At 46.9% G+C, this 25,432-nt stretch overlaps 1 protein-coding gene across 3 annotated transcripts in view; it reads right to left on the bottom strand.

The window, feature by feature from the left end:
- LOC147727741 (uncharacterized) overlaps positions 1-25,432 on the bottom strand; it is a 173,484-nt gene that overhangs the window by 37,163 nt on the left and 110,889 nt on the right. The window contains exons 6-7 of one of the 3 annotated variants that reach the window (XM_086961745.1): positions 11,092-11,205; positions 6,240-6,335 (exon numbers count right to left, since the gene is read on the bottom strand). In XM_086961745.1, the coding sequence (XP_086817871.1) occupies positions 6,240-6,335; positions 11,092-11,205 (210 nt within the window). The remainder of the gene's footprint in view (positions 1-6,239; positions 6,336-11,091; positions 11,206-25,432) is intronic. The other 2 variants (XM_086961746.1, XM_086961747.1) reach the window with 2 other exon arrangements.

Raw genomic sequence — 25,432 nt, 5'->3', positions numbered from 1 at the left:
AGGGGTCCGCCAGCCCACGCCTCCTGCAGTGCGATCCAGTTTCTTTGCAGCTTGCGCACCTTGTGTGGCGCAAGGCTCCAGGCCTGCGCTGAATGTTGTGTATGTTGAGTGGTCGCACTATCAGAGTATCAGCCCCTATAACCTGAGGGGATGGCAGCCGGCTCACCTCTCGCACCGGCCCACTCACTGCTTGTGCCGTGTTGCGCGCCTCCCAGGAGCCACGGAGTGTTGTCCTAGTTGTATTGGGCCGAATCTTCTCTGCACGATCTTTGATGTGATCCGCTGGGACCGCCACTGGTCCGTGCCGATCTGCTGCGTCTTCCAGTCCAATGAAGCTCTCCGCCCTCTCACGCTCGGTTTCAGTTATACTCGACACCCGGGCGTCTGTTCACTCCGCAGGCCACCCCCTTCTCAGCAGTGTGGGTCCGTCAAGATGCGTTGTCCAGGGGCCATGGACACCGCGATCTCTGCCGCACTGGTTGCACTACTCAGAGTAATGCTTTTTGCTATCGGATAAGTAAACGGACTGAGTGGGATGTTTGGTGGGTAAGGGAGCTCGTTTAGGCAACCGCCATTTCTTTCGGCAGACAGCCACACCACGCTTCTCCATTTTTGAGTGTCGTTTCCTGCTTTTTTAGGTTTCCCCTTCTTAAATGAACTTACCTTTCAATTTCAGTTTTCACACCTGTGATGTGACTGAAGTTCTTATTGGAAGACCTTCAACTCCTCAATCAAGAGGTAAACCATCCAGGAGCTGGCCCTAGTGAGTGGGAAAGTGCCAAGTCACAAGACCTAATATCTTACAACATCAAGGCCCATATTACTATAAGGGTGCACTTTCCCTGTTTGCACCATGACGCACCTTTAAACATGTGTACAGGGTGCAAACAGGGAAAGATTACCCTATTGTAAAGAATGTGCTGCCCTCACGGCAACCGCAAACTCAACCTGCCCTAGGAGCAGTACATTCAAGTGAATTACAGAACGGCTCCATGAAAGCCGCTATGTGTTTCACAGTACAGGCAGACATCCATTTGCACTGTCAAGAGGGATTAGAGAGTGGGTGACTGCACCCCCCTGCAGGGGGATGTCTGGGGGGGGTCCTTGGGACCCCCTTTAACCACTCAAGAGGACTGCCCTCAGGGGGTGCACTGACAAAGCACCACCTTCGTATGGTGCACTGTCAGTGCGCCTTCTAAGGGCATGTTTGCCTCTGTGCATGTGTCAGTTATAAGGTGTGGGTGCAAAGTCAAAGTGATTCCCTCATTTGCATGAGGCACGCTCCCATGTATTTGAGGCAACACCCTTTCATGACCGTGCTGGGGCTCCCTGTGCGCTAGCAATATCGGTATTATAGAAGAGGCCGCACAAGCATCTGTGGCCCATTCTGTATAAACAAAGTGCCCCAGGGGTGCACTGAGAGAATGCACACACCGTTGCATCCTAAGGGCACTATCGGTAATATGGCCCGATATCCTACACAAACCAGATAGGACAGTAGGATATTGTGGAGAGTGCTTCTGCCAAAGGTCCGGAGTACTCATTCCCTCATGGTCCCCAATACATTAGTCCCATTGTTAAATGAGTCCAGTAGTTCTGCACTAGATGGCCTAGAAACAAACAATCACTCAGCAGTACAATAACATCATAAGTATATTTCTGGTGAAGGACCAGCATTGCAAATAGTAAAGGTCTGGCTCCTATTTTGGTCCAGAGATGACACAGAGGACGTTTTACTGCATGTCAGAGTGGACACCAAAGTCTAAACTACTACCAGCTCAGCAGGCGTCCATGTCTCACACCTTAGTACACTCAAAGCGACTTCCACAATACGTGAATGGATTGACCTTTTGACAGTTTATTCATAACTTCTTACTGAGGATGCCCTTACGAAATGAAAACATTAGAGTAGCGTTACCTAACTCTTTCACTACCTCAAACTAATAAACGAGAGTTTACAAGCCTTCCAAGAAGGGTAATAAATGCTCCTAATGGAAAGTAAACATCTGCTTTATTGGGAACTTCGAGTAAGAGCAGATCTGACAATAAGCACAAGTCTATTGATCAGTCTCCCACTGCAACAGGATGGTTCTATGTTACGTAACTGACCATAAAATATCATGCTATAAAAATACTGTGACGGAAGGTATTTATCAGTAAGTATAAATTTACTATTCTTTACTCCACATCCATGTGCCTCGAAGATATATACCTTGCCAAGATACATATATGTGGAGTTCATTATAATACATCTATATCTACCTGTATATATTTCTGGTGTCTAAATGCTTGCTAAGATATTTTTGTAACACAATATTTAGGATTCAATATTCTGGAAGGATACTGTTCAGGATCCTTACAATCATCTCCATTACTTCTTTCAAAGAGTGTCTCCCCTTTCTGTACCAGAAGTTGTGCACGCATTGGGAGGGTGACTTTCTCCTTTCATTCCGTCATGCAAGACCAATGGGTGCTGAAAGTAATTATGTAAATTCACTTTTTGAACCACCCTCCAGGTCCACCTACATGCCCTCCAAAATTTCAAAACCTAGATCCAGAGTCTTCCTAGGAGATTAAAAAGGCTCTACTAAGAGATATGTCACGTAAGGAAAAGGACCTTGGGTTGCACTCCAGAAACTTAATATTTTCCAAAATGACCAGGGTATCAGTCCTATTATTGATATGTATGAACTTAGATTTGTCAAGGTTACTTTCAGGCAAATCTTGAAGGTGCTACATCAGAGACCAATGACTTTCTCTTTCAAAAATCATCTAAAGATTCAACTCTTCCATCTATTTTAAATAGGCTGGCATCTCTTAAAAGATGACAACGTCTCCATAATATCTATGCCTCGTTTTTCATGTTTGATGCTATTTCTGTTGTTCATTGTAAAAAACACTAAAGGATTTAGGTACAGCTGTACTATAGACACCTGTTAAATAAATACATAAAAAGGAACAGATGTGCATCTGGATATCTGCCTACTTATGTTGCCCGTTCAAAAAAAGATATTAGCAATACCTGGTGATTGAAAAAGTGGTCTCCAACAGGAGTAGATATGCCTCCCATTTGCTCTCAGTTCGGTTTGTAGGGTGTTCAAAATCGCTCTTTATGTATAGCCTACCATCTTCGCCTCCTGGAAGTTCACCTATAGCCTTACCTTAACATATGGCTGACAATTGCCCAATCTCTGGAAAAATGGTCTGAAATTTACCCATGGTGTCTAACATCTTTCATTACTTAGGATGTTCCATAAAGAACAAAAAGAACGAGCCTGTTCTTGCCCAAAGGTTATATTTATAGAGAGCCTTATAAATACTTTCTTGGGAATGGTCTATTTGCTGTCAAAGTGAGGAGTTGTTGAAACAATTGAATTCCTGGTGTTAAAACCTAAGACTTTTGCATTGTGGTTTCAAAGGCTGCCATGCCTCATAGATTCATGCAATTATCTAGTTCCCCTTGCTTGTCTCAAAAGGACAGATATACAGCCCTGTATAGGGCCATCTTTGAGAGTAACAGTCCAAGAAAATTCTCATTTTAAATCTCATCCCATATAAAATTGAGAACTAGCTCTCACACAGTACTGAGAGGACGAAAATCATCTAAGAGGCATGCCTCTTCTCCAGTGTTAATCAGCAAATTATTATTTTTCTTTCCTCCAGCTACAACGGTAAACAAGATTTTTCAAAACTGTGAAAATGTCCAACGACTTAGAGATGGCACTTTTATCCCTATTCTTGTCAGAAGCGGACTGCGACCTGATCTTGCTATCCAACAAAAAGACTCTACCATGAGACAGTACAACGACAATAATAGTTATCATCAAAAAAATGATAACTTACTCTTTGCTTCATATCACAGTTGTTCTGTCCTGGGGTATTGTAAATGATTGCTATTTCTGTTACCTACCATTACAGTACTCCGTTTAACAACCTGGGCGGGGCTTGACCTTTCCAGGATTCAAACCTGTGATGTGCGTGTCATGCAAGATGTCAGTGGCAAGGGTTTATTTGCCTCGCCCGCCTTGCCAGCTTGTCAGAGCACAGTCCTATAAAGCGATTGTAAGAAGGATGCCTGTCTTTTTTGTATCAGCAATCGAATCTGGCACTCCTTCCAGATGGGCTGGTGGGAATGAGCCTCTGTGGGATTGGCGTATAGAGAAAGCAGAATCTGCATTTTAGAGGTGAGCACAACATTAGTCACTTGCCGCTGATGAAGGGACAATGGCAATGCGGAGCTGTGATTTGGTAGGGGGGGAAGATACAAGATTCGCTTTCACTGTGGGAACGGGGTTGACCGTGATGGCAAATATATATGGCCCCCCAGCCCTAGAATCAGCAATAGATGGAAGCCACCAAACCCCCAACTATAATCTTCAAAACCAATACTCAGACAAGTTTGAGACTTTCTTACACTTCTACGTTAAGACCACTGCACATACAATAACACTAGAGGAATATTATGCTTTTACTTTGTCACACATTCATAAACCTCCTGTGAACTGAAATAATATCGGTGCAATTACAGGACTGGGTTGGTGGAAGCATTTTGAAATTATGTTTTTAGTTTCATTTTTCTGTAAATAGAGAATGCAGTTGCATGAAAAGTATTATTTCTCCTACAATCCTTGCACTAAGGCACTATTTATATTTTCACTGATGGAGGCAGTAGCCTTTCTAGACCAAGGCAATTCACCCGTGGGTCACCAATTACACCAAAACATATGAAAATATGAAAAATAATTGAAAACTCATGGGGGAAAAAAGACTGAAAATAGGATTTCAGTGTTTCTAAGAAGACATGAAGATCCTCTGCACCGTATACATGTTGGAGCTCAGTAGAAGCCACCCATAAACTTAAGAAGACACTACATCTTCAGGAACTTTAGCATCAACGTCTGCTTACTAGAAGTTCTCTCTAAGAAGCGTTGGATTAATCTTAAATTAGGTTGGATGGTGTTGCAAGAAGTTATCTTCAAGAACTGAACTGGGGAGCTTAGAGATCATGAAGGCGAGTCTAGACAGATGCAGGAGTCTGGAAATTCAAATTTAAACAGCTCAAGGTTTCCCACAGAAACACCACAGAATATGGGCAACTTGGACACAATACGGAGGGATACCCCGGTAAAAAAACCTGAGGCTAGATCCCTCTCCATTGATGAAGACATCAGGATATTTGGGGACAAGTGAATTCCATGAGCTGGAGGAGGAGGGATGGAAGGAAAAAGGGGTTACTATTGCTAGCTTGTTTATGCATGTCTGCGACTCATGGGGGAAAGTGGGGAGACTAGGGGACTTTAGCGGCAGACAAGTTTATACAATGTTGGATTCATAGTCTATGTTATTGTTATATCTAATAAAATCCGTTACAAAAAGAATGCTGAACTGAGAGGTACCAGGTGGTTTGAAAAACAAAAAACAATTGAGCCAGTCACAACCACTCGCACAACAAAGATCAAATGAACAATGACTCTTGGATGCTATATTGTTGCTTCATAACTATCTCTAAACCAATCCCTTCTATTATTCCCAAGGATTCATGTCACCAACTGCCTACACAATCCTGTATAACACTGACAGCACAGACTGTACGCCAATCGTTTTGTACAGCATTTCTGGTTGGGATGATTCTCAAATAAATGAATAGTAATAAACAACAAGCAACACACTTTTCTTCTAAATATACAGCAATAAAAGTCTGGAGATGCCTGGAACACTGTAGTTATTTTAGCATTGTATGCAATGTGTGGCCCCGAACTAAAAATGTTCCTCAAAGATTCATAAGAGGATTCTCTTCATTGCCAAAAACATTAAACCGCAACTTCACCTGTGAAGGGATGTGAGCTCTAAAGTCCAAATACAACAAAGGAACACGCAGTACAGTATTCCATGACTTACACCGGAGAACTCAAGCCCTTTATTCTCTTTGTCCGTCATAGTACTGGGTTTCAGTAATGTCTCCTTAACCTCTGTTATGACTATGCCCCTGAAAGTAGCATAACATGAGGAATGTTATGTTTTTAAAGGTTTGAAGCAACAGCAAAACACTTTCCCCAACCAATATGTATGTGAGCTCAATGTCCCTAAGCAGTATATCTGCCCTCTACCTAAGATCTTCCTTTTGTGCCTTGTCCAAACTGCGTTCATAAATATAGCAAAAGTCATCAATAAAACTTCTGCTCATTGCACAGTGACCACATACTCCATCTGGTGCAGTTTTATAGTGCATGCATGCTCACCTGTGGTTCTTTCGTCATGCTCCAGCTGTTCCATGAAATGTGCGTCTTCTTTATGGTGGAGGTCTAGTGGAAACACAGAGATGGAGTCGGGACCAGCTAGCGGCAGGAGAAAATAAAATATATCCTTTCACATTATAATAAAAATGATTTTCTATTTTAGGTTTCAAGGTCAGTTTTCAATTCAGATGTAAAAAGATGTCAAACCATGATCTGATGAACCTTAGTCTATGGGAGAACACATTTGGATGAGGAAGTGTAGTCAACAGTAAAGTGTGTCCCTAGCCGATGTTCAGAATGAAGAGCACCAGGTTGTCATATAAACGACTCCAAATGCAGAACATTATTTTCCTCTTCAATGGCATTTTCGAGGAATGGTACCGGATGGATTAATTCTTTTGGGAAAATCCTCTTCAATTGCATTTTCGAGGAATGGTACCGGATGGATTAATTCTTTTGGGAAAATCTCTCAGGGATCACCTTGGAACTTGAATTCAACAAGGCAATATGGTTTTAAACTCCAAACTTTTTTCCACTGTGAGAAATTATAATTCAACCAGCAAAAGGACACTGGTTACTAGCAGAGACAGTGCTGGGTGAGATGGCATTTATAAAAGAAAGATAAGATCCTACCCATCCGACAGACAAAATATTGTATTGATTATGCTTTCTGGTTGATTTTGTGTTTGTTTTTTGGATATAACTTTATTTGGTTACGTTTAAGGACATAAACTCTCAGCTTCACCAAGGACTGATATGAAAATCATGTGCTTCCAAGTCTCTCTCTCAATCGTTGGGGGCCACAACATAGAGATAAGTCCTATAAAATATATTGTTATTCATCATGGTGAAAAAATTGGGTCAAACAACAACTGTTACCTTTTTCACTGCAAATGGTTTACAGTGCATAATAGATCCACTGACGATACAGTGGTGCTAGTTACTGTGTGAAGACAACTCGGAACAATTATGCGGTCATAAATATATCTTAAGCTTACAATCAATATGGCATTAATGATGCCTAGAAGTTATGGTTTAATAGAATGCAGACCTGTGCATTTCTTTGTACTCTTCAGTTTGGAATTTCTCATTGACAACTGTTTTGACTAGCATTTTTTCCAACTATATTTAATTGGGTTGTTGTTGTAAGCATCTTACAACAACTATTTAACCTTAACAGGTCTCCCTTCCACATACCAAAATACCACCCCCCCGTCCACACGAATGAGCACGAGAGTTATCCAAATATACAAAGAAATGAACAGATCTTTCGCTTACGTATCAGACATTATTATTAGGACAATTGCAATTTTGAGCTGACTTAGATTTCCGCAATGAGTCAGCTTTAATGATTGCAATGATCTGGGCATGTGAAAAGAAATCCTCCCACAGACAGGTAGACTTCCAATGGTCTAAAAGTGGCTTCAAATTTAAAACCCCTCATCATTTAAGTCGAAACTTAGTTTTCCACCGCCAACTGTTCCTACAGCTTACAGACCAAGTCCTGTATTGTCGGTATATCCATAGATTTCCATTTATAGGCCAGTATATTTGGAGTGGCTATGGCATGGCCTCATGCCTGTAAGGAACCTGGACCAAAATGTTTAACTGATGAATTGAATATGCCTTTTAATTGTTCGGGCTTTTGAACTTGGCTGTAGGTTAGGTTTCTCCTTATTTTCAGTAACCTCTATTTGCACTGGGCAATTCCTTTTAAATACTGGAGGATATTATTGGCTTTTGTGGTAGCGCTCTATTTGTATGTTGCTACATATGTAAATGTTTACAATTGCTTTGTGCACTTGCAAAATATGCATGCTTTTTTCTGCAACATTTTGAGACTGTAACTTATTATACTTTCACAGGTTAAATTCTCTAAACCTTTTGGATGCATAAATAAATGCATTTAGATGATAAAATTCCAATCCTAATTTACAAAAGCAACACTGGTGTAATTTTACCCTCGCAAATAGGATTATAAATCCTGGAAGTTCCACCAGATTGTGGAGTTTCTTTATTTGCACATTTAAAGTGAAGGACAGGTTTGTGAGGAATCCAGTAAAGGCCTACCTGCAAACGTATGTAAAAACCTCAATGGCTGATGGTACTCGCAGGAAGTTTTCCACCCTGAATATTTAATTATGTCAAGGCCAGGATTATACGCACTTCCAGGGTGGGAACAGGGAGGAATCACACTCAAATTTAATGTGGGTTTAGAGGAACCCCACACTTGCTTCACAGTTTGAAATGCACACTTTTCCAAAGGGTGTAAATGCTACAAGGGTGAATGTAATGAATGTGTTTAGACCCAGACACTACTATTGTGCAGGAGGATGCCTAGGGGAGACACTTTCTGATTTTCTTAGTTGCTTCTTTATGGATTGTGTCTGCTGAATGAATTGTTGCGTTTGATCTATTCTGGGAAGGACATTTAAGCTTCTGCCCATTGCTTCACATTCAAATTATGTGTGTTACTAAATGCTCCTAAGAATTGTGAGACCAAATAGGTTTCTTGTCTCATTTCTGTTATCTACATTTTAAGTAGCATCTTGTATATTGAATGGACTTCAGTACTCATTCACCTTAGATTTATAGACATTTAGTCTTCTCTCTGTAATTGCATTTTGGGGTTTCCTTTCATTTATTCCCTATTTCGCCTGTATCAGGCATGATGGACTATATATTTTGTTTCAGCATTTTCAAAATTAAAACTGTTCCTCAAGTGCGTGAAGGAAAACACTATTTTAAACCAAAACAAAGAGCAATTGCCCTCCTTCTTGATTCGCCCTCTACGGATATCTTAATTATACTGCTATGATTCCTTTTGTTTTGTGGCATAATTTGTAATCTACCTGTTTTGTTGTCTTTCTCTCGATAGTTCACACAGCTTTGCGGTTCACAGCACTGGAAGATTGTATTGAGGTAATGGAAGCTATTTAATCTGCTTCTGGAACTCCTCGATACCCTCCAGATGCACATCGAGCATCCAACGATTCATCTTAATGTTGCCACATGGCACTGGTCATCTCTCGGCTGCGTACAAGTCAATGATGTCTGGACTGAGTCTATTTCAATGGAAGTGTCTTTAAACAGGGTGCGAGTGGAGTAGTTTGAAAACACTCTAAATGTTATTTATTTTAAAAGTGACCTGTTTTTCCAGATCAGGTGTATCAGAACCTGTTAAATATTCTCCTGTTGGATTGTGTACGTAGGACTAATCTAGATAGCAGTGATATTTCCCATTAGCAACTTCACAAGTTCTAGTCTGTACACTGTTAATGAGTCTTTCATGGCACATTGCTACCCGAATATGTCCTAGAACTGCTTAGCCAGGTACTAGACTTAGTTAAAGTAGAAGAAGCATGGGGACGCGCTGGATTAAGCTAAAACACTGCATTTAAGAAGGAGCTAGGTCTTAAGTCCCTTTATAAATGCAAGATGATTAATTATTTCAGCTCTTCAACTTGTGAAAAGCGAGTTCCATAGCTTTATTGTAAGGACACGTAATGAGCAGCCACCGGACCTGCACTTTCTGAAGCTGGGTATTTTGGCTAGTGGAGGCTCAGAGATGAACAACTGCGAACAAGTTTAGTTTGTAAATACTGAGGGCCACGCTGTGCAAGGGCCCTTAAGGAATGCATAGACTTTTGACCAAGATCCGTTCATTAATGGGATGTCCATGTAACCTGTCAGAACCATGGCCACATGAGTCATTGTGGGCATATATTAGTCCATTACAAATGCTCTAAATAAAGTTAACCATATTATAGAGAATACAAATTTATTTCTGTATCTTCCATGCAGGACTCTACACTATATTGTACTGCAATATGTAAATTGATAGAAAAGTAAAGAAAATAGAAGACCATATCTAAGCCACCAAATAATCAAAAATCCATTAAGCAGAAAAAGAAAATAATAGGACACTCTTTGGTGCAAAATATTAGGAAAAAACCCTAATAAAAAGGTAAATAAAAATCATTTTGGACCACACAGCGAATCTCAATTAGGGAATGTGTTAACATTAAAGCTGAAAAGAGGCAAAGAGACAAGCTAGACAGAAGTAGGGTAGATAAATGGTTAAGAAAAGAAATGTGGGTACGGAAAAGAGCCCTAAAAAGATGCATGGAAAAGGGTGTACATTTGGCAGGGCAGATACAACTTTTACAACTGTATGTAAATTATCTCAATGCAAAAACAGTACTGTATTCCCTCACAATGCAAAATATGTATTGTAATTAGTGAGAAGTGCATGTCCAGCCCTTAAGATGAACAAACATCATAACTCTGCAACAGTCTCTGCGGTGGTTAGCCCAACGCAAATCACCACAAACATATAAGGATGGAGGGTGGTCGGTGCATTTCCCTTGAACTCTGATCAGATTCATCCAGCTAAAGGGATGGTCTCTTGTGGTAGTACAAGGCCCCAAACCCGACTGTGTTCTTCAGTTTTTGCATTTGAAGCCCCGCTGAAAAGTCTATGTTGAGGCCTACTGAGCTGTAAATGCCCAGTGCTATGCAACACTTGAAACATTTTTATGAAGCAATTTCTCTATTTCATATTCACCACCTACACTCTTCCATAGGCACCTGTTCCTTCCAGCGCCAAGGTTACATAAAGAAGTGGTGACCAACAGTGATTAGCAACACATCATCTCACAATCATAAGATCCATTGATATGTAATCACAGATGTTCTAAAGACTCATGACTTGATAGCAGTGGTTAAACATATCTTTAGAGTACAGGTGCATTACACGTTATACAGAACTCAGGCATACCCAGTTGGGTGGAGTTATAGCAAGTTAGATATTATATCCCTTTGAATCTAAGAAGGATAAACCCTTTTTACGTACTTGTTAGCTTCCTAGCAGATTCTGTCCTCTCACTGTGATGATGATCCATAGCATAGGTTTCTTCTTTTTCTTCTTCTTTTATGCAGAATGGAACAGATGGTATGACTACCTGGCCTGTTATGGACATACAACATCTGTTTATAACAATAAGTGATATTGAAACATGTTCAGTTTAACGGCTTTTAATAGAAATGGGGGCATGACATCACACTACGTTTATTGGGTGATTAACAGAAAGGGGTAATATTAAGGAAAAATTCTCATATTTGTGTCTGCCAGTTTTTGAGTTAAATGGCCACATACTCATGTATGTCACAAGTGAAGAAAAATAATATTTTTTTTATCTTCGAATTTATCTGAAAACAATCAAATAAAATAAAAGAGAACAATCCATGACTCGGAGGTCTGGCTACACTTAATATTTAAATCACCTTGTTGTTGCCACTTGCTTGTAGTCCGGAAGTTTTAGGATAGCTTTGAGCTCCTGGATTCCGTTATGTCAATACAAAACAATGCTGGTGTTTCATAGCACACGCCATAGTGTTTAATTTCCATACGCATGCTCTTTGCAACATGCCTGCACTGGCAGCAAATACCCTTGCATTGTTCTGACACTGGTGCCTGCGCACCCTCAGGAAAAGATGGTGAATATATCAGCTCTCTCTTTCCTCTACTTGCACTGTTTCTTCTCCTGCTCTTAACAATCATGGACCGTTTTATACGCAGCCTTGCATGTGAACACTGTACCCCTGCCCGACTGAAAAGTAAAGAAACGGTTGTTGCTGTGGTTTCCCACCCTCGGTTCAACTTGTCTCCCACTGGCTGACGTGACTGTCTGTCATGCAGAGACTCTGCCACTCTTTAAAGTGTATTTTCCTCCTCTATCTCACGGTCTCTCCTACCTCTTGAGGTTTTTGGGGGGTACTAACTGACCTTGTGTTCCCTCACCTTCTCTTCCAATATGTGATAGTTGGTTGCCCCGGAAACTGGTGGCAGACACACACCTGCAGCTGTCCGCACCATCATGCGAGCTCACCTCGGCACAGCCCTACTCTTGCCCGAACAAGCAAATGTGGTCTTGTGACGCTGTGGCTGTGATCCCTCACATACATTAACTGGCTAATGGGTACATTTGGGAATTACATGTATATCGTTAGTGAGGTCCTAATGGTACAGGTAAAAGGACATTTTTGTTAGTAAGGCAAACATGAGTTTGATTTACAAAGCAAATTTAAATGAACACGTAATAATAATAATCATTACTGTTGAAAATATTTGTATTTTATTGTGATGTGCACTCTTCCTTCATAGTATCCTGGCTACACTTTCTGTTCAAATACTTCAATATATATATTGTTTTCTTGATGTTATGTATTTTCAATACTGCCAATCCTCCAAAATGCAATGCACAAATAAGACTTCAATATTAGATATAGAGGAACAATTTTCCTTATAACAGACTGCTTTCAGTCTAATTCAAAAAGGTTGGAACACATGAACCCAAAAAAACCAATCTGCAGGTAGATAGTCTCTGATCCTGTTACACAGAATAATAGTTAATGACCATTTCCGATGGGGGGCGTGGCCAAGCAGCATGGCCGACAGGACGTGAGCTCCACCAGCTCCGTCCCGAAGACCAGTAAAATCCTTAAAATACTCCTGCCCGGGCTCTCCCGATAGTTGGAAAGCGTGTCGGAAGTAGCGGTGACCCCGCCGAGACCCCTGAGCCCGAAAGAACGGACCCGCGACCTGCAGTCCTCTGTAGGCAGTGACGCGAATGCTCCTGGAGGTGGCGACGGCGCGTTGAATCACGCGACGCCGCGGACTGGGCCTACACGGTGGGGCGGGACTGCGGGCGTACCACCCGGGGCTCCCCGACCTGAGCGAGCCCCCTGGTGAGCGCCAGTGATTTAACCGAGCCTCCCGGAATGTTGGTGGAGGGTCGGAAGACGGCGGCGCAGAGACCTTACTGCTGAGAGGCCAGGAGGGAGACCAGACGGAGGCGCCGTCCATTTTGTGCACCGATCCTGCGACGGAGCTCTGGGCCCCCCCTTGCTGCTGCTGGGGACTGCGTGCCCGGCCATCGGAGCGACTACACCCGGCGGAGGGGGACGTGAGTACCGCCTACCCTGGCTCCCGATTAAGGCGTGGGGTGAGTGCGGGGGTCCTGGACTGCTGCGAGCCTGACTGGACCCGGCCCCTCCGCTGACACTTGCGGAGCCTTACTACTTGTTTCCCTCCTCCCACCGAACTCCGACCTGTACCCTGGTTTTGCCCTTCGCCACCTTACTGCATCGGGGGAGATTGAGGAACAGTGCCGCTGGGGCCCCGGTCGAATTGCGCCCCTCCCCCACGCGCCCGCCATCTTGAGGACTGTACCGGGCGGCCTCTAGGGAGTCCGAGGCCACTGGTAGCGGAGTGCATCTGTGTCCCTCTCTGCCCAGAACTGTGGGGCCTGGGAGATCCTCTGCTGCTGACCTGAAAGAAGTGAGGATCGCGAGGAGGTGGGGGTGCCCGCGATCCCGCTTGTGCTGCCCATTATTGTCACGCTGAGGCCCCGAATCCTAGTCCCCACTGGAGGGTGTCGGACGCGTGCTGCTCCTGCGCTGCCTTACTTCTTGGCCTGATTGGACTGCCTGGGCACTACCTGCGCTACATCATCTGTGCGCCGCGGTGTGAACCTACTATATCTGAATTGGATTGGCTCCGGGGGCCCTCCCTGGCCGGCCGGGCTTGAGGTGCGCACCTTGTGACACACGGACTTGTGCCAATCGTTATGGCGGCCCGTACGGGTCGTGGTTCGAAGGCCTTCCAGCCTAACACGATTGTGCAGTACACTACCCCTCGCCTGCAGCCACAAAGAATCACGCGGCAGACGGGCCCTGAAGACAGAGGTGAGGACCCATCGGAACCGTCCAGAGCGGAACTCCTCAAGGCAATTCAGGGTTCACACACTGCCCTGGAACGCCAGATAGAGACGGTCTCCATAGATGTAAACCTTTTGCGGACAGACTTTCGCAAAGTAGCGGACAAGGTTTCAGATGCGGAGGGCAATATCACTCAACTACAGGGGGAGGTCGCTTCCCTGCAAAAGTCGCTTGCCCAACTTACCTCTACTACCCGTGCATTGGAGAGGCGAGCCGAGGATGCAGAAGGGAGGGCGCGTCGGAGCAACATAAGGGTGCTGGGAGTACCGGAATGACTGGAGGCGGGGAACCCTGAGCGCTTCCTAGAGACTTGGATCCGTGAGCACCTATGTCCGAATAGATTGTCCAGCGTCTTCATAGTGGAACGGGCACACAGAGCCCTGGTGCCCCCTCCGCGACCGGGGGAGGCTCCTAGAGCCCTCATCGCGAAAATCCTGACCTACAAAGACCGAGACTGTATCCTCAGAGCGGCGAGGGAGTCAGGGCCCCACATGATTGAAAACAGTCGCGTATCAATCTACCCTGACTATACCCAACAGGTACAGGAACAAAGGAAATCCTACTTGGGGGTTAAACAAAAACTCTGGACATGAAGCTTCAGTACATGCTCCTATATCCCGCCAAGCTCAAGGTACTCTCCCAGGGCCGGGCAACATTTCTTTGAGACACCAGCAGAGGTGTGGGAGTGGCTTGAGATCAGAAGGGACGACTTGCCCCCGGGTGAGAGAGGGGGCTCGCGTGACACTTGGGGGACCAGGCCACAGAGGAGGCGTCGTGGCAGGAGAAATCGCCGTTCTGGGTCCCGTGGTTCTCCTGAGGCTCGACCCACGGTGGGACCAGATGGGGCCATCCTTATGGACGACTCGCCGCGAGAACTGGCTCGAGTTCAACTGGGGCGGCTGCTCCTAATGATATCTTGGTACCGGACACTCTGCGGAAAACGCCGCTAAACACGGATTCTACAGCTCCGGTGGTCCCGGAGACTGCCCTACCGGCCCCGGAGTTGGGATGATCTTTGCTCTAACTTCAATGACCCCTCTGTAAACCCGCCCTTGGTTGTGCAGTCCTCCATGGGCCTGCAATTCTCTGATCTATCGCATTTCATCATTGTCGCTGGGGCCTTCTCGAACACTGGATGGTACCTTGTGATTGACATTTGGGTCATATGAGCTACGGGGGGAAGGAGGTGAGGGTGGCGGATGTCATTCCCACATTGCTGGCTCAGCTTGGGAGACGTGCCGGGTTATTATCTCAGGATCATTGGGTCTTTCGGGGAGCTGGGAGGGTGGGTGGGTGGGTGGGGTTGTTTTGCTGTGTGTGAGTGTGTGTGGAGTGTGTTTTATGGGGTAGCTGTGCACGTCCTGGCACTGGCGGGGGAAGGGCGGGGTGGCGGTTTTGGTTGTTGCTATCCTATTGCTCGTGGGTGGGGGGGATGAGGGTGTTCTTGCAAAAGTTTCGTGTTTTGGGGTTGTTGGGGGGTGGGATTGGGTTTGTGACAAAGATGACACTGGCATTATGTGCATATTGGTTCCGATTTGTGGGGAGCTTGTCCTAAGAGCTGCATCCCTAGATTTCTATGTGGCTGGGGCCAAATGGAGGCGGTTCAGGTTGCACCTACACTGTAGCCTGTTTGGGCGTAATTATTGGCCATGGGATTTAAATTTTTAACGTGGAATGTGCGTGGCTTGGGCACGTGCACCAAGAGACACAGGGTTCTCACCTTCCTTAAGAGCCATGGGGTTTCAATTGCTTGTTTACAGGAGACCCACTTAGACGAGGACAGCGTACAACGGCTGGCCAAGAAGTGGAGAGGCCAGATTTTCAATTCGTCCTATTCTACATATGCTAGGGGGGTTCTCGTTTGGGTGGCCCCAGGGGTTCCCTGTGCTGTTCAATATATAGACGCAGATGTGGAAGGCAGGTACATATTAGCGAGACTCAGATTGGATGACAAAGACCTCCTGCTTCTTAACACGTATGCCCCGAACATTGATGACCCGGCCTTCTTCTCCCAGATACAGGATCTTGTGGCTCCGAGCCTGGATGCGCCCCTCCTCTGGTTCGGGGATTTCAATTGCGTACTGCATCATGAGCTGGACCGCCACCCACCCAGAGCAGGCACTAAGCCTCGTATGACGACGCGCTTACAGGAAGTGATGCATAATCTCGGGGCGGTGGATGTGTGGCGTACCTGCCACCCCGCACAGAAGCTTTACACATGTTACACCCCGACGCATGGTACACATAGTAGGCTAGATCGGGTTCTCGCGGCCAACCTTCCCTCCTCTCTTACATTGACTGTTACGCACCAGGCCCGATACTTGTCGGACCATGCTCCAGTCACATGCGTGGCACAGTGGCCTGATCGCATAGAGCGTCCGCGCACGTGGAGACTGCCGACTGACCTGCTTCAGGATCAGGTGGCCAGGGACCATGTGGCTTCGTCGCTTTCCGACTACCTGGAACTCAACTGGGTGGGGAATGACCTGTCCTACTCCACCAAGTGGGAGGCACTGAAGGCAGTCGTACGTGGAGCGTGTATGGGCCTCTCGTACGGGGTCAGGAAACAATTGCTCTCTGACTTGCAGACTGCGGAAGCTGCGCTCCTGCGCGCCCAATCCCAGTCCGATCCGGGCGCATCGGATCAACAGGCGGAGGGTCTTGCCCTGGTATCGATCCACGACATACTCACACGGCTTGATAAATTTACACTGGGCCAATACAGGCAGCGTCTCCATCGTGAAGGAGATACGTCTGGCCGCTTGTTGGCCTGGATACTTAGTCGAGAGTTCACGCCCGAACGAATAGTAGCCCTACGGAACCCCAGTGGCGATATGGTCCACTCGGAGGCTGATGTTCTCGCAGTCCTTCGGAGCCATCTACGAACCGTATATGAGGCTGACCCGTCCATATCGGAAGATGTCTATCACTTGTATCTTGAAGACCTCTCCCTACAGACCCTGCCGGAAGCTGCGGCGAAGGAACTTGATGTCAAGCTGACGCTGGGTGAGATTACTGCGGCGATAGCCGCCCTCCCCCGGGCCAAGACCCCTGATGGGGATGGATTCCCGGCTGAGTTTTATCATGCTTTCGGACATGTCCTGGCCCCCCCCTCTTATAAGTCTATAATGAGGCTTTGCGTACTGGCACCCTTCCACCCACTATGAATCAGGGTGAGGTGTGTATGATTTTGAAGCCGGGTGGTGACAAAACAGACCCTGCAGCTTATCGACCTATCACATTGATAAACTCAGATGCAAAAATCCTTACTAAACTGCTAGCCAATCGCCTTGCCCCGCACATGACCCAGCTCGTCCATCCCGACCAGTGCGGATTTATCCCGGGTCGTAATACGGCGATGAATTTGCGTCGCCTAAATCACATATTACATGAGGTCCGGGGTCGAGAGGACCCTCACGTATTGGTCTCCGTTGACTTAGCTAAAGCCTTTGATACGGTGCACTGGGGATATCTAATGCACGTGCTCCTGAAAATGGGGTTCGGACCCGGATTTCGCGACTGGATCCGGGTGCTCTACGGGGCGCCCCGAGCCAGGGTGCGCCTGGGATCGGCCCGCTCCGACGAATGGTCATTGGGGAGGGGCACCCGACAGGGCTGCCCTCTCTCCCCCCTCTTATTTGCTATCGCAATTGAACGCCTGGCCGTTTCTGCCCGCATGGAGTTGCACGACTGGGGCATAGTGGTGGGGGACACTACCAATGTCATCTCCCTCTACGCTGATGACGCGCTCTTCTATCTGACTTCCCCGGTGGAGGCTCTCCCCGCTTTGCTGCGGCTCTTGGACCGCTTTGGCGCAGCCTCTGGACTGCGTATGAATGTCAACAAGTCTCTGGTGTTCCCACTGACTGATGCTGTCCCTGACCCGGGTGCGGATTCCCCACTATTTGGGCCTCCTATGTGAACGGCTGGCATTCCGGTACTTGGGTATTCAGGTGGCCGCCTCTGACGAGACTCTCCTGGCTAACAATATCGACAAAATTCTCGCGGCCCTCAGTAAATCTATTGCCTTTTGGAACACACTCCCTCTCTCTCTCATGGGGCGACTGGCAGTTGCCAAAATGGTGATGCTCCCTAGAGCCCTGTATGTGCTGCAAAACACTCTATGCCCATTGCCACCCCGAGTGTTCCGCACGCTGAACTCACTCCTCACCTCCCAACTTTGGGCGGGTGGGCCCAGTAGGGTCGCGTTACATACGGTAACGAGGTGTTGGGATGAAGGCGGCCCCGAGGTTTGACCTGTATTACTATGCGGCACAGCTTCTCCCGGCCACCAGGTGGTTTGCTGAAGACGAGAACTGGGAGCTGGCATTATTGGCTGGCGCGGCTAAGGATAAGGGCCTGCAGGAGGCCTTAATGCAAGGTCGAGGCGCTGATGACACTCTGCCCTATGTGGTGAGTTATACGGCTAACATTTGGCAGCGGTTCGTCGAGAAGGTTCTGCGACGCGCTCCGTTCCACAGGGAGCTCCCAATTTGGATATTGGCCCGATACTCAAACTGGAGGCCAATATGTCCTTTCGAGAGTGGCGCTTGGGCGGTTGCGAGACCCTCGCGGATCTCTACCCGGACGACTCTTTTGTGTCCTTTGAGAGAGCCGTGGACTCTTTTGACCTCGGTGAGGGCCAATACCTACACTACAGAAGTCTCAGGGATGTGGCCAGGACAACATGGCCCCAATTCCCAGAGGCACCCCAGCTCACTAATACCTTGGACATCATTTTATCCTGTGGGAGAGGTAGGCGCCTGATCTCCCTCCTTTACTCTGCCATGCGCAGAGACTCGATTCCCCCGTTGGCGCCGGCCTGGGCGGCTTGGGAGGTAGACCTGGGGATAGAGTTAGATCCTGCCCAGAGAAAGCGGATTGGACTGTTGACGCGCAAAGTATCCTGCAATGGGCGTTTCAAACGTATACACTTTCATTTTGTCCACCGCACTTACATGACACCCGTCTCCCTCCATCGTATATCGTCAGATAGACGTCATAATTGCCCTAGATGTGGGATGGAGAGGGCGGGGTTCCTACACCTAGCCTGGGAATGTCCCTTGGTCCACGATTTTTGGCGTAGGGTGGTGGTATACATTGCCCGTGCCACGCATCTTAGGTTACAGCTGGACCCACTTCACTGTCTGCTAGTGTTAGTGCCTAAGCCAAAAAAGAAAGGTCTGTCTTATAAATTGCTGCAACTACTATTGGTTCTGGCAAGGAGACGGGTGGCCATTACCTGGATGGGCCAGAGGGCACCTGAAATTTCTCATTGGTTACGGGACGCCAAGGAATGGGCCTTAGCAGAGGAGACACACATGCAGCGCACTCGCAGGGACGGGAAACTCCAGGATGACTTACTCGCCTGGAGAACTATGTGTATGGAGGGGATGGAGGAGGATGATGATTCGGACGCCACCAGCGCTGAGTTGTTTTCCTCTGCGTCCTCGGAGTCTGGCGATGGGAGGTGGGAGTCTGAGGCGGGATGTCGGGAGGCAGTGTAGAGGTCCCCTGCGGTCACGCCGATATTCCTTGATAGATATGTCTGTATTTAGCTGTGATTCCCATTAGGCCACCCTACATTGTGATGACCGCGACCTAGCTGGCCCTTGCATTCAACTCCTCCTATATTCGGATCAGCACTAGAAATGCCATTCATGGGGTACTTGGTTACTGTTAAACCGTTATATAGTGTAGAAATGCAACATAAAGAAAACTGGCGTAGACATTGATACTGTTTTACTGATACTTGGAACACAAATGCAATTTTTCCCTACTCATATGTATGTTCACTCCTGCGCCGCCCTGCCTCCGGGATGTGGGCCGTATTTGGCTGTGTATTGACTTTGGGACTATCTATTCCTGCTGTTTACATATCAACTGGGTTGATGACTGTATGCTTTGTGCCTTTTTACTATCTTCGCCGCAATAAAGATATTTAAAAAAATAAAATAAATGACCATTTCCGATCACAATAAACGCATAAGATATCCTGGCACTGCATAGTGTTCAGGGCCGTCCGTACCTGTATGTCAGAGGCAGGTCACTGAGGCAAAAGCAATAAGAGTCTGGCTACACCAATAAATCCATACGTTTGATGGTATTCACAAACAGTTTGCAGCTTTAAAACATACAAATTTACCCTTGTAAAAGGTGTAGGAGAGTAGGGTCTGCAATCCTATGATCACCCCAGATTTTTGCTTTTTGCTTCACTGGTTTACGACTTTCCCTGGCTGTGGGCCTGCTAATCAGACCCACAGCCTAGCTGTTCTCTCTCTAAATTGACATGTGTACCTTAGGTGTAGTTACCAATTGGTACTGGGCCACCTTATAAGTCCCTGTACCCAGGGCATAGGTGTACCCAGGGCCTACCAGGGGCTGCAGCATGTATTATGCCACCCCTGGCTGGCCATCTAAATCTAACACAACTGGCTGCACGACAGCTGGGGCAAGGTGGTGTAATCACCCTTTGCTGTAGATATAGTATACCTATATCTAACCCTAAAATAGACACATGTATTCCTATCAGTCACTCCTATGGCAGGCCTTAACAATCCTGAAGGCAGAGTGCTTGGAATTATGTGAGATGGTGCTCTGGCATGAGCTGAGCCCGTCTGCAGCTTGCGGAACCAAGTCCTAATAGCTGTTCTATGATAACGCGTACCATATACTCTTAAGTGCATTATAATCCTCGCGGTTATTTGCTATCTTTGGTATCGCTTTATCAAAATATGTCGAGTAAGGTGTCATACGAATTGAAATACTAACCCCTCGCCAATTCTGGCGACGGGGTTAGCATGCCACCCTTCTAGAGGGACACGACATGTATGTAACTGTGAACCCCGGTTAAAGTTAACTCGAGCCTCAGCATCACAAAATGGATGCTGCCACCACAGACACAAGTCTGACCTCCTGCTGCTGGGAGTCCTTCCAGCGAGGAGAGCTTGGACAAAGGGTTTCCTGTCAGGGGCGATGCTAGCACCATCCCAGACAGGGTTTTGTGTATCCCAGGTAGGCAGGGCTAAGAAGGAAGGTGACTGCAAGTGGCACCCCGGTGCTCACTATGCATCTGCCGGCTTGAACCAGTTCCAGGGGCACACCAGCCCCTGAGCTGGGGTAAGTCCGGACAGGGGAGAGGGGTGTAACCACCCCCTTCCTGGTCCCACCCATGGGCAGGACCTAGCCGCGTGCCAGCCCCTTTCCTTAGGATAAAGGTAGGAGCGGGGACCCTTCCAAATTAGATCATCTTTGAATCCTGAAACTACTTTCTACAAAAGGAACTCTCGACTTCTTCTCAAGATTTCTCCCTTGTGACTAAGGAGTAGTCACCCTGCATCAGCAGGCACCAACTAAGTATCTTGCGGTTTGCTGCACGTCCTTCCTCCGGAACCAGACCGACCAGCACGACGAGACCCGGACTCCCTGCCATCTCTGACCTCTACCTGCCTCTACAGCACAGCTGAGAACCGTGGGTGCGACGAGACCAGATGAACCGGCTATCATCAGAACCAGCACAACACTGATCCAGCACGACCGCCGAGGGACCCTCGAGTGGGTGCACTGGGGTAAGAGAAGCCCCAACCCCAAGCAGCACGAGTACCGAAGTCCAGCCCCCCCAGCATCCACCAGATCTGCGTGGGGCCCTTTTGCTCCTGTGCCGCTTGCCACGTTGTCCGGTCACTTGCCCGTTGGCTAGTGACCCTCCAGACAACGTCCTACGTTTGTTTCACCGCTGGTCTAGCTCCTCTAGACTAGCCCTTGTCTCCTCTTGAAGGGGAACTTCCTCGGACCCTCCTGGTCCACTCCAGACGCCATTTTGTGTCGCCACGTGGGCTTGCCGTAGCCAAGGCTTGTTGCCTCCTTCAACGGATCCAGCATCGCCAGCAGCCGACATCCGACGTGGGACAGCTCGCAGACCTCCAGCCTGGTCGACATCAGCGCCCTGGTCCGTGCAGCAGCAGAATCCAGTGTCACCTCTTCACCTGGCTGAGTGACCTCGTCCGGTGCCATACTGGTGCCCACCTAATCACTGGCTAGTGATTCAGAACTCGGTCCCCTCTGCTTACAGGTATCCTTCTTCACTGATCCATCCTTGGATCATCCCGGAACATCTTCGCTGGTCGCCTGCCAGCAACTTCCACTTCAGGCTCCTGGCTCATCAACGAGGATTCCCGACGTCACTTGAACCCTATGCAGCCGCAGCCCCTAGGCTAGGTAAATCGAGTACCACGGTGCTCCAGCGTAGGACCAATCTCTAAGTGTCTAGATCCACTTTCGTTTTTGACCTACCTAGTCGGGTTCACCCGAGAACACTAACTTTGCATTTACTAGCCTCCATAGACTTTGTCCCGCATTGCGCGTAAGAGTTTCCACTCTGCACACGAAGTTCCTAGGCCTCCTGCTTTTAATCTAAGGGTTAGGTATTGTAGGCCTAGCGGTTCTAAAGCCTCTGAGAATAGTTACTTACCTGCTAGTATTTCGCATTCCACTTTTGTAGTATATGGTTTTTCGTGCCCCTCGGGCATTTGTGTAAATTGTGCAACTTTCAGTATTTCTTTAAGAGTTTTGTATTGTGCTTAGCACCCTGTCCTCATAAAGAGTCCAGGGCTGTTGTGTTATAAATAAATATCCTTTTATTTTCATAACAACTTGTGTGGTGTCCTTTCACTTGGTGTTCAAGGGGTATATGTGATGGTATAACAGCTGGCTTAACACGCCCTCTAGAGTTTAGCCTAAAGACTGCTCTTGTCCATGCTACTAGGATAGCTGGTCTATAAGGTTGACTTACAACCAATCATCAATAAGGGTCGTTTGGAATGATACATAGTGATCACTAGAATAGTGAGCACTGCATATCAGGCCAACTTCTCACATTGGTGAGCAGCGGTTGGGATTTGAGCTTGCTGTTGTTTTACCACACGTATCCTAAGAATATCATTTGAAAGATCACATAAGTACCAAGGTACATATAACTTAGCTTAGAATACTCTGAGTTCTACTGAACCAGCTGTTGTAGTTCAACAGGGCCTAGCACACCCTGACTACAACTCTTAGCAAGGGATCAGTAGGCAAACAAATAGTGTAGGTAAGTGCACCACTTACACCTCACTAGAAAAGCATGTCAGACAAAGGAGGGAACTCAGACGCCCCCCTTGTGTCAGTTGACCCTCCACAGGTCATATCAAGATATGCAGCTCTTAGCTTCCAGGAGATGAGACAAGTGTGTACCTCCAGGAAGCTAAAACAGGGTTCTAACCCTACCATCCCATTCCCGATTGGTCTCTTAGAGACTTATGATGCCAGGAGGGCTTCTAACACAGGCCCTCCAAATCCAGATTGGAGCATGCCCCCCTTAGAGGGAACCCTTGGGGACCCTGACCTCAACCTCAATGGAGCAGTGAGTGAAGGAGAGGAAGAGGATCAGGAGTTGTCAGGGGATGAGGCAGACAAGGGTCAGGTAGAAGTCAGTAGACTCACCAGGACCAACTTAAGCAGGCATGAAAATGGATTTGGGGGATCCCCAGGCCCACTCTCAGGCAGGCTTAACATTGGGAATGGACGAGTTAGGTCTCTATCCAGAGGCTCTAACAGATCCATTCGAACCAATGGCTCTCAGACCTCTTCTCACAGAGGGATGACATCCCCTCAGAGGAGAGAGCATGAGGCCAAGATGAGGGAAGTCAATCTGAGGATTGAATGGGAAGAACTTGCCCTGGCCAAAGAGAGACTTGCCTTTGCTAGAGAGCAGAAATTGAGTGGGGCAGACCCCACTGGTGGCAGCATTTTACCTAGAGAAAAGGACAGGCGTTTAGACACTAGACACCTGAGTAAGATAGTGCCCCCCTTTAATCAAGGGGATGACATCCACAAATGGATGACTGCTTTGGAGAGGGCCTGCACTGTACAGTGTGTCCCCTAGAGTCAGTGGGCAGCTATCTTGTGGCTCTCCTTTGAAGGCAAAGGTATAGATAAGCTCCTCACTACTAGAGCTGAGGATGCTAACAATTACCAAGTCCTGAAAAATACACTGATTGATGGGTTTGGCTTAACAACTGAGCAGTACAGGCTGCTGTTCAGGGACACCCAGAAAACTCAGTCTCGGGATTGGTCTGACTTTGTGGATTGTGCCACTAAGGCTTTGGAAGGCTGGTTGCTGGGCAGTAAGGTTACTGATTACACAGGGTTGCACAATCTGATCATGAGAGAACAGATTTTAAATAATTGTCAGAACCAGTTGTTGCATCAGCACCTTGTTGACTCGGATCTGACCTCTCCCCAAGAATTGGAAAAGAAGGCAGACAGATGGGTTAGAACAAGGGTTAAGCAGAACCAGACTCAGAACCAGGGTGGTCAGAAGAAAACAGTCCAAAAGGGTAGTAATAAGAGTGAACAAAATGACCAGAAGTCTTCGACAGGTCCCCAACAAACCAAAGAGGGTGGGGGTCAGGCTTCCCAGCAGAAGAAGAAGACTCAAGAAGGCCAGTCAAAAAGGTGGTGCAAATACTGTAAAAGTAAAACTCACTGGTTTAGTGAGTGCACCAAGAAAGGAGGGCAAACTCCTACCACTACAGCCCCTAAGGCACCTGCACCCCCTAGTAGTCAGTAGTTGTAGTGCACCTCCCAAGGGATTAGTTGGGTTAACCTTGGGATCTGAGGGGTATGACTACCTAGTTGGCACACTCACTCAGGCTGTCCTTGTCTGTACAGGGGATGTGGATATATCCCCTGATGCAAGTCCCAATACTTTGGGCAAATACAGGCAGACACCTTTTATTAATTGTATAAAGCTTTATTTCGATATAAAACATATCATAAAAGCAGTACATTACATCAGTAAAAAACAAAGTAACAATACACAATATAAAATGTCCTGCAAGATCAACAGTGACATTTAAAAGAATGCATTATTGGGCAAATTATAAAAGACAATACAGGCAGAGAGCACATTACTGGATCAACAACTTCTTTGCAGTTCTTATTCGCCAAGCCCAGCCTAGGAATTTAGCCATACAGCAGGCAAAAAAGGGTCGGGCATCTGTGCGCAATATGCGAAAGGCTTCCAAATGTGATCTCGTTCCCAAGCTCCTACGTAAAGGCTTTAACCATCTCGATCTAGGCACCGCATAAGCTTTACACTCAAACAGCAGATGGGCAACGGACTCAACCCTTGAGTCACAGAAGGGACAATATGGTACAGTTTGTAATGGTGGTTTCCAGGTGGAAGTTAGCAGCCCTAAGGGGAGTACCTCCACCCTGAATTTGAAGTACAGTGATCTGTCGCCCGAGTTATGGATTACTGACTCTTTCCAGTGGAACAGAGTCTAGAGCAGGGGGGACAACAGATTTCTTAGGGGGGTTAAGAACAAGGAATTTGGTCTTGCCTAGGTTTATAGCCAGGCCCTTAGTATCAC

The sequence above is a fragment of the Lissotriton vulgaris genome, chromosome 3_1 (assembly GCF_964263255.1).
Source record: "Lissotriton vulgaris chromosome 3_1, aLisVul1.2, whole genome shotgun sequence".
NCBI lineage: Eukaryota > Metazoa > Chordata > Amphibia > Caudata > Salamandridae > Lissotriton > Lissotriton vulgaris.
This window is presented reverse-complemented; position numbering and strand designations above follow the sequence as displayed.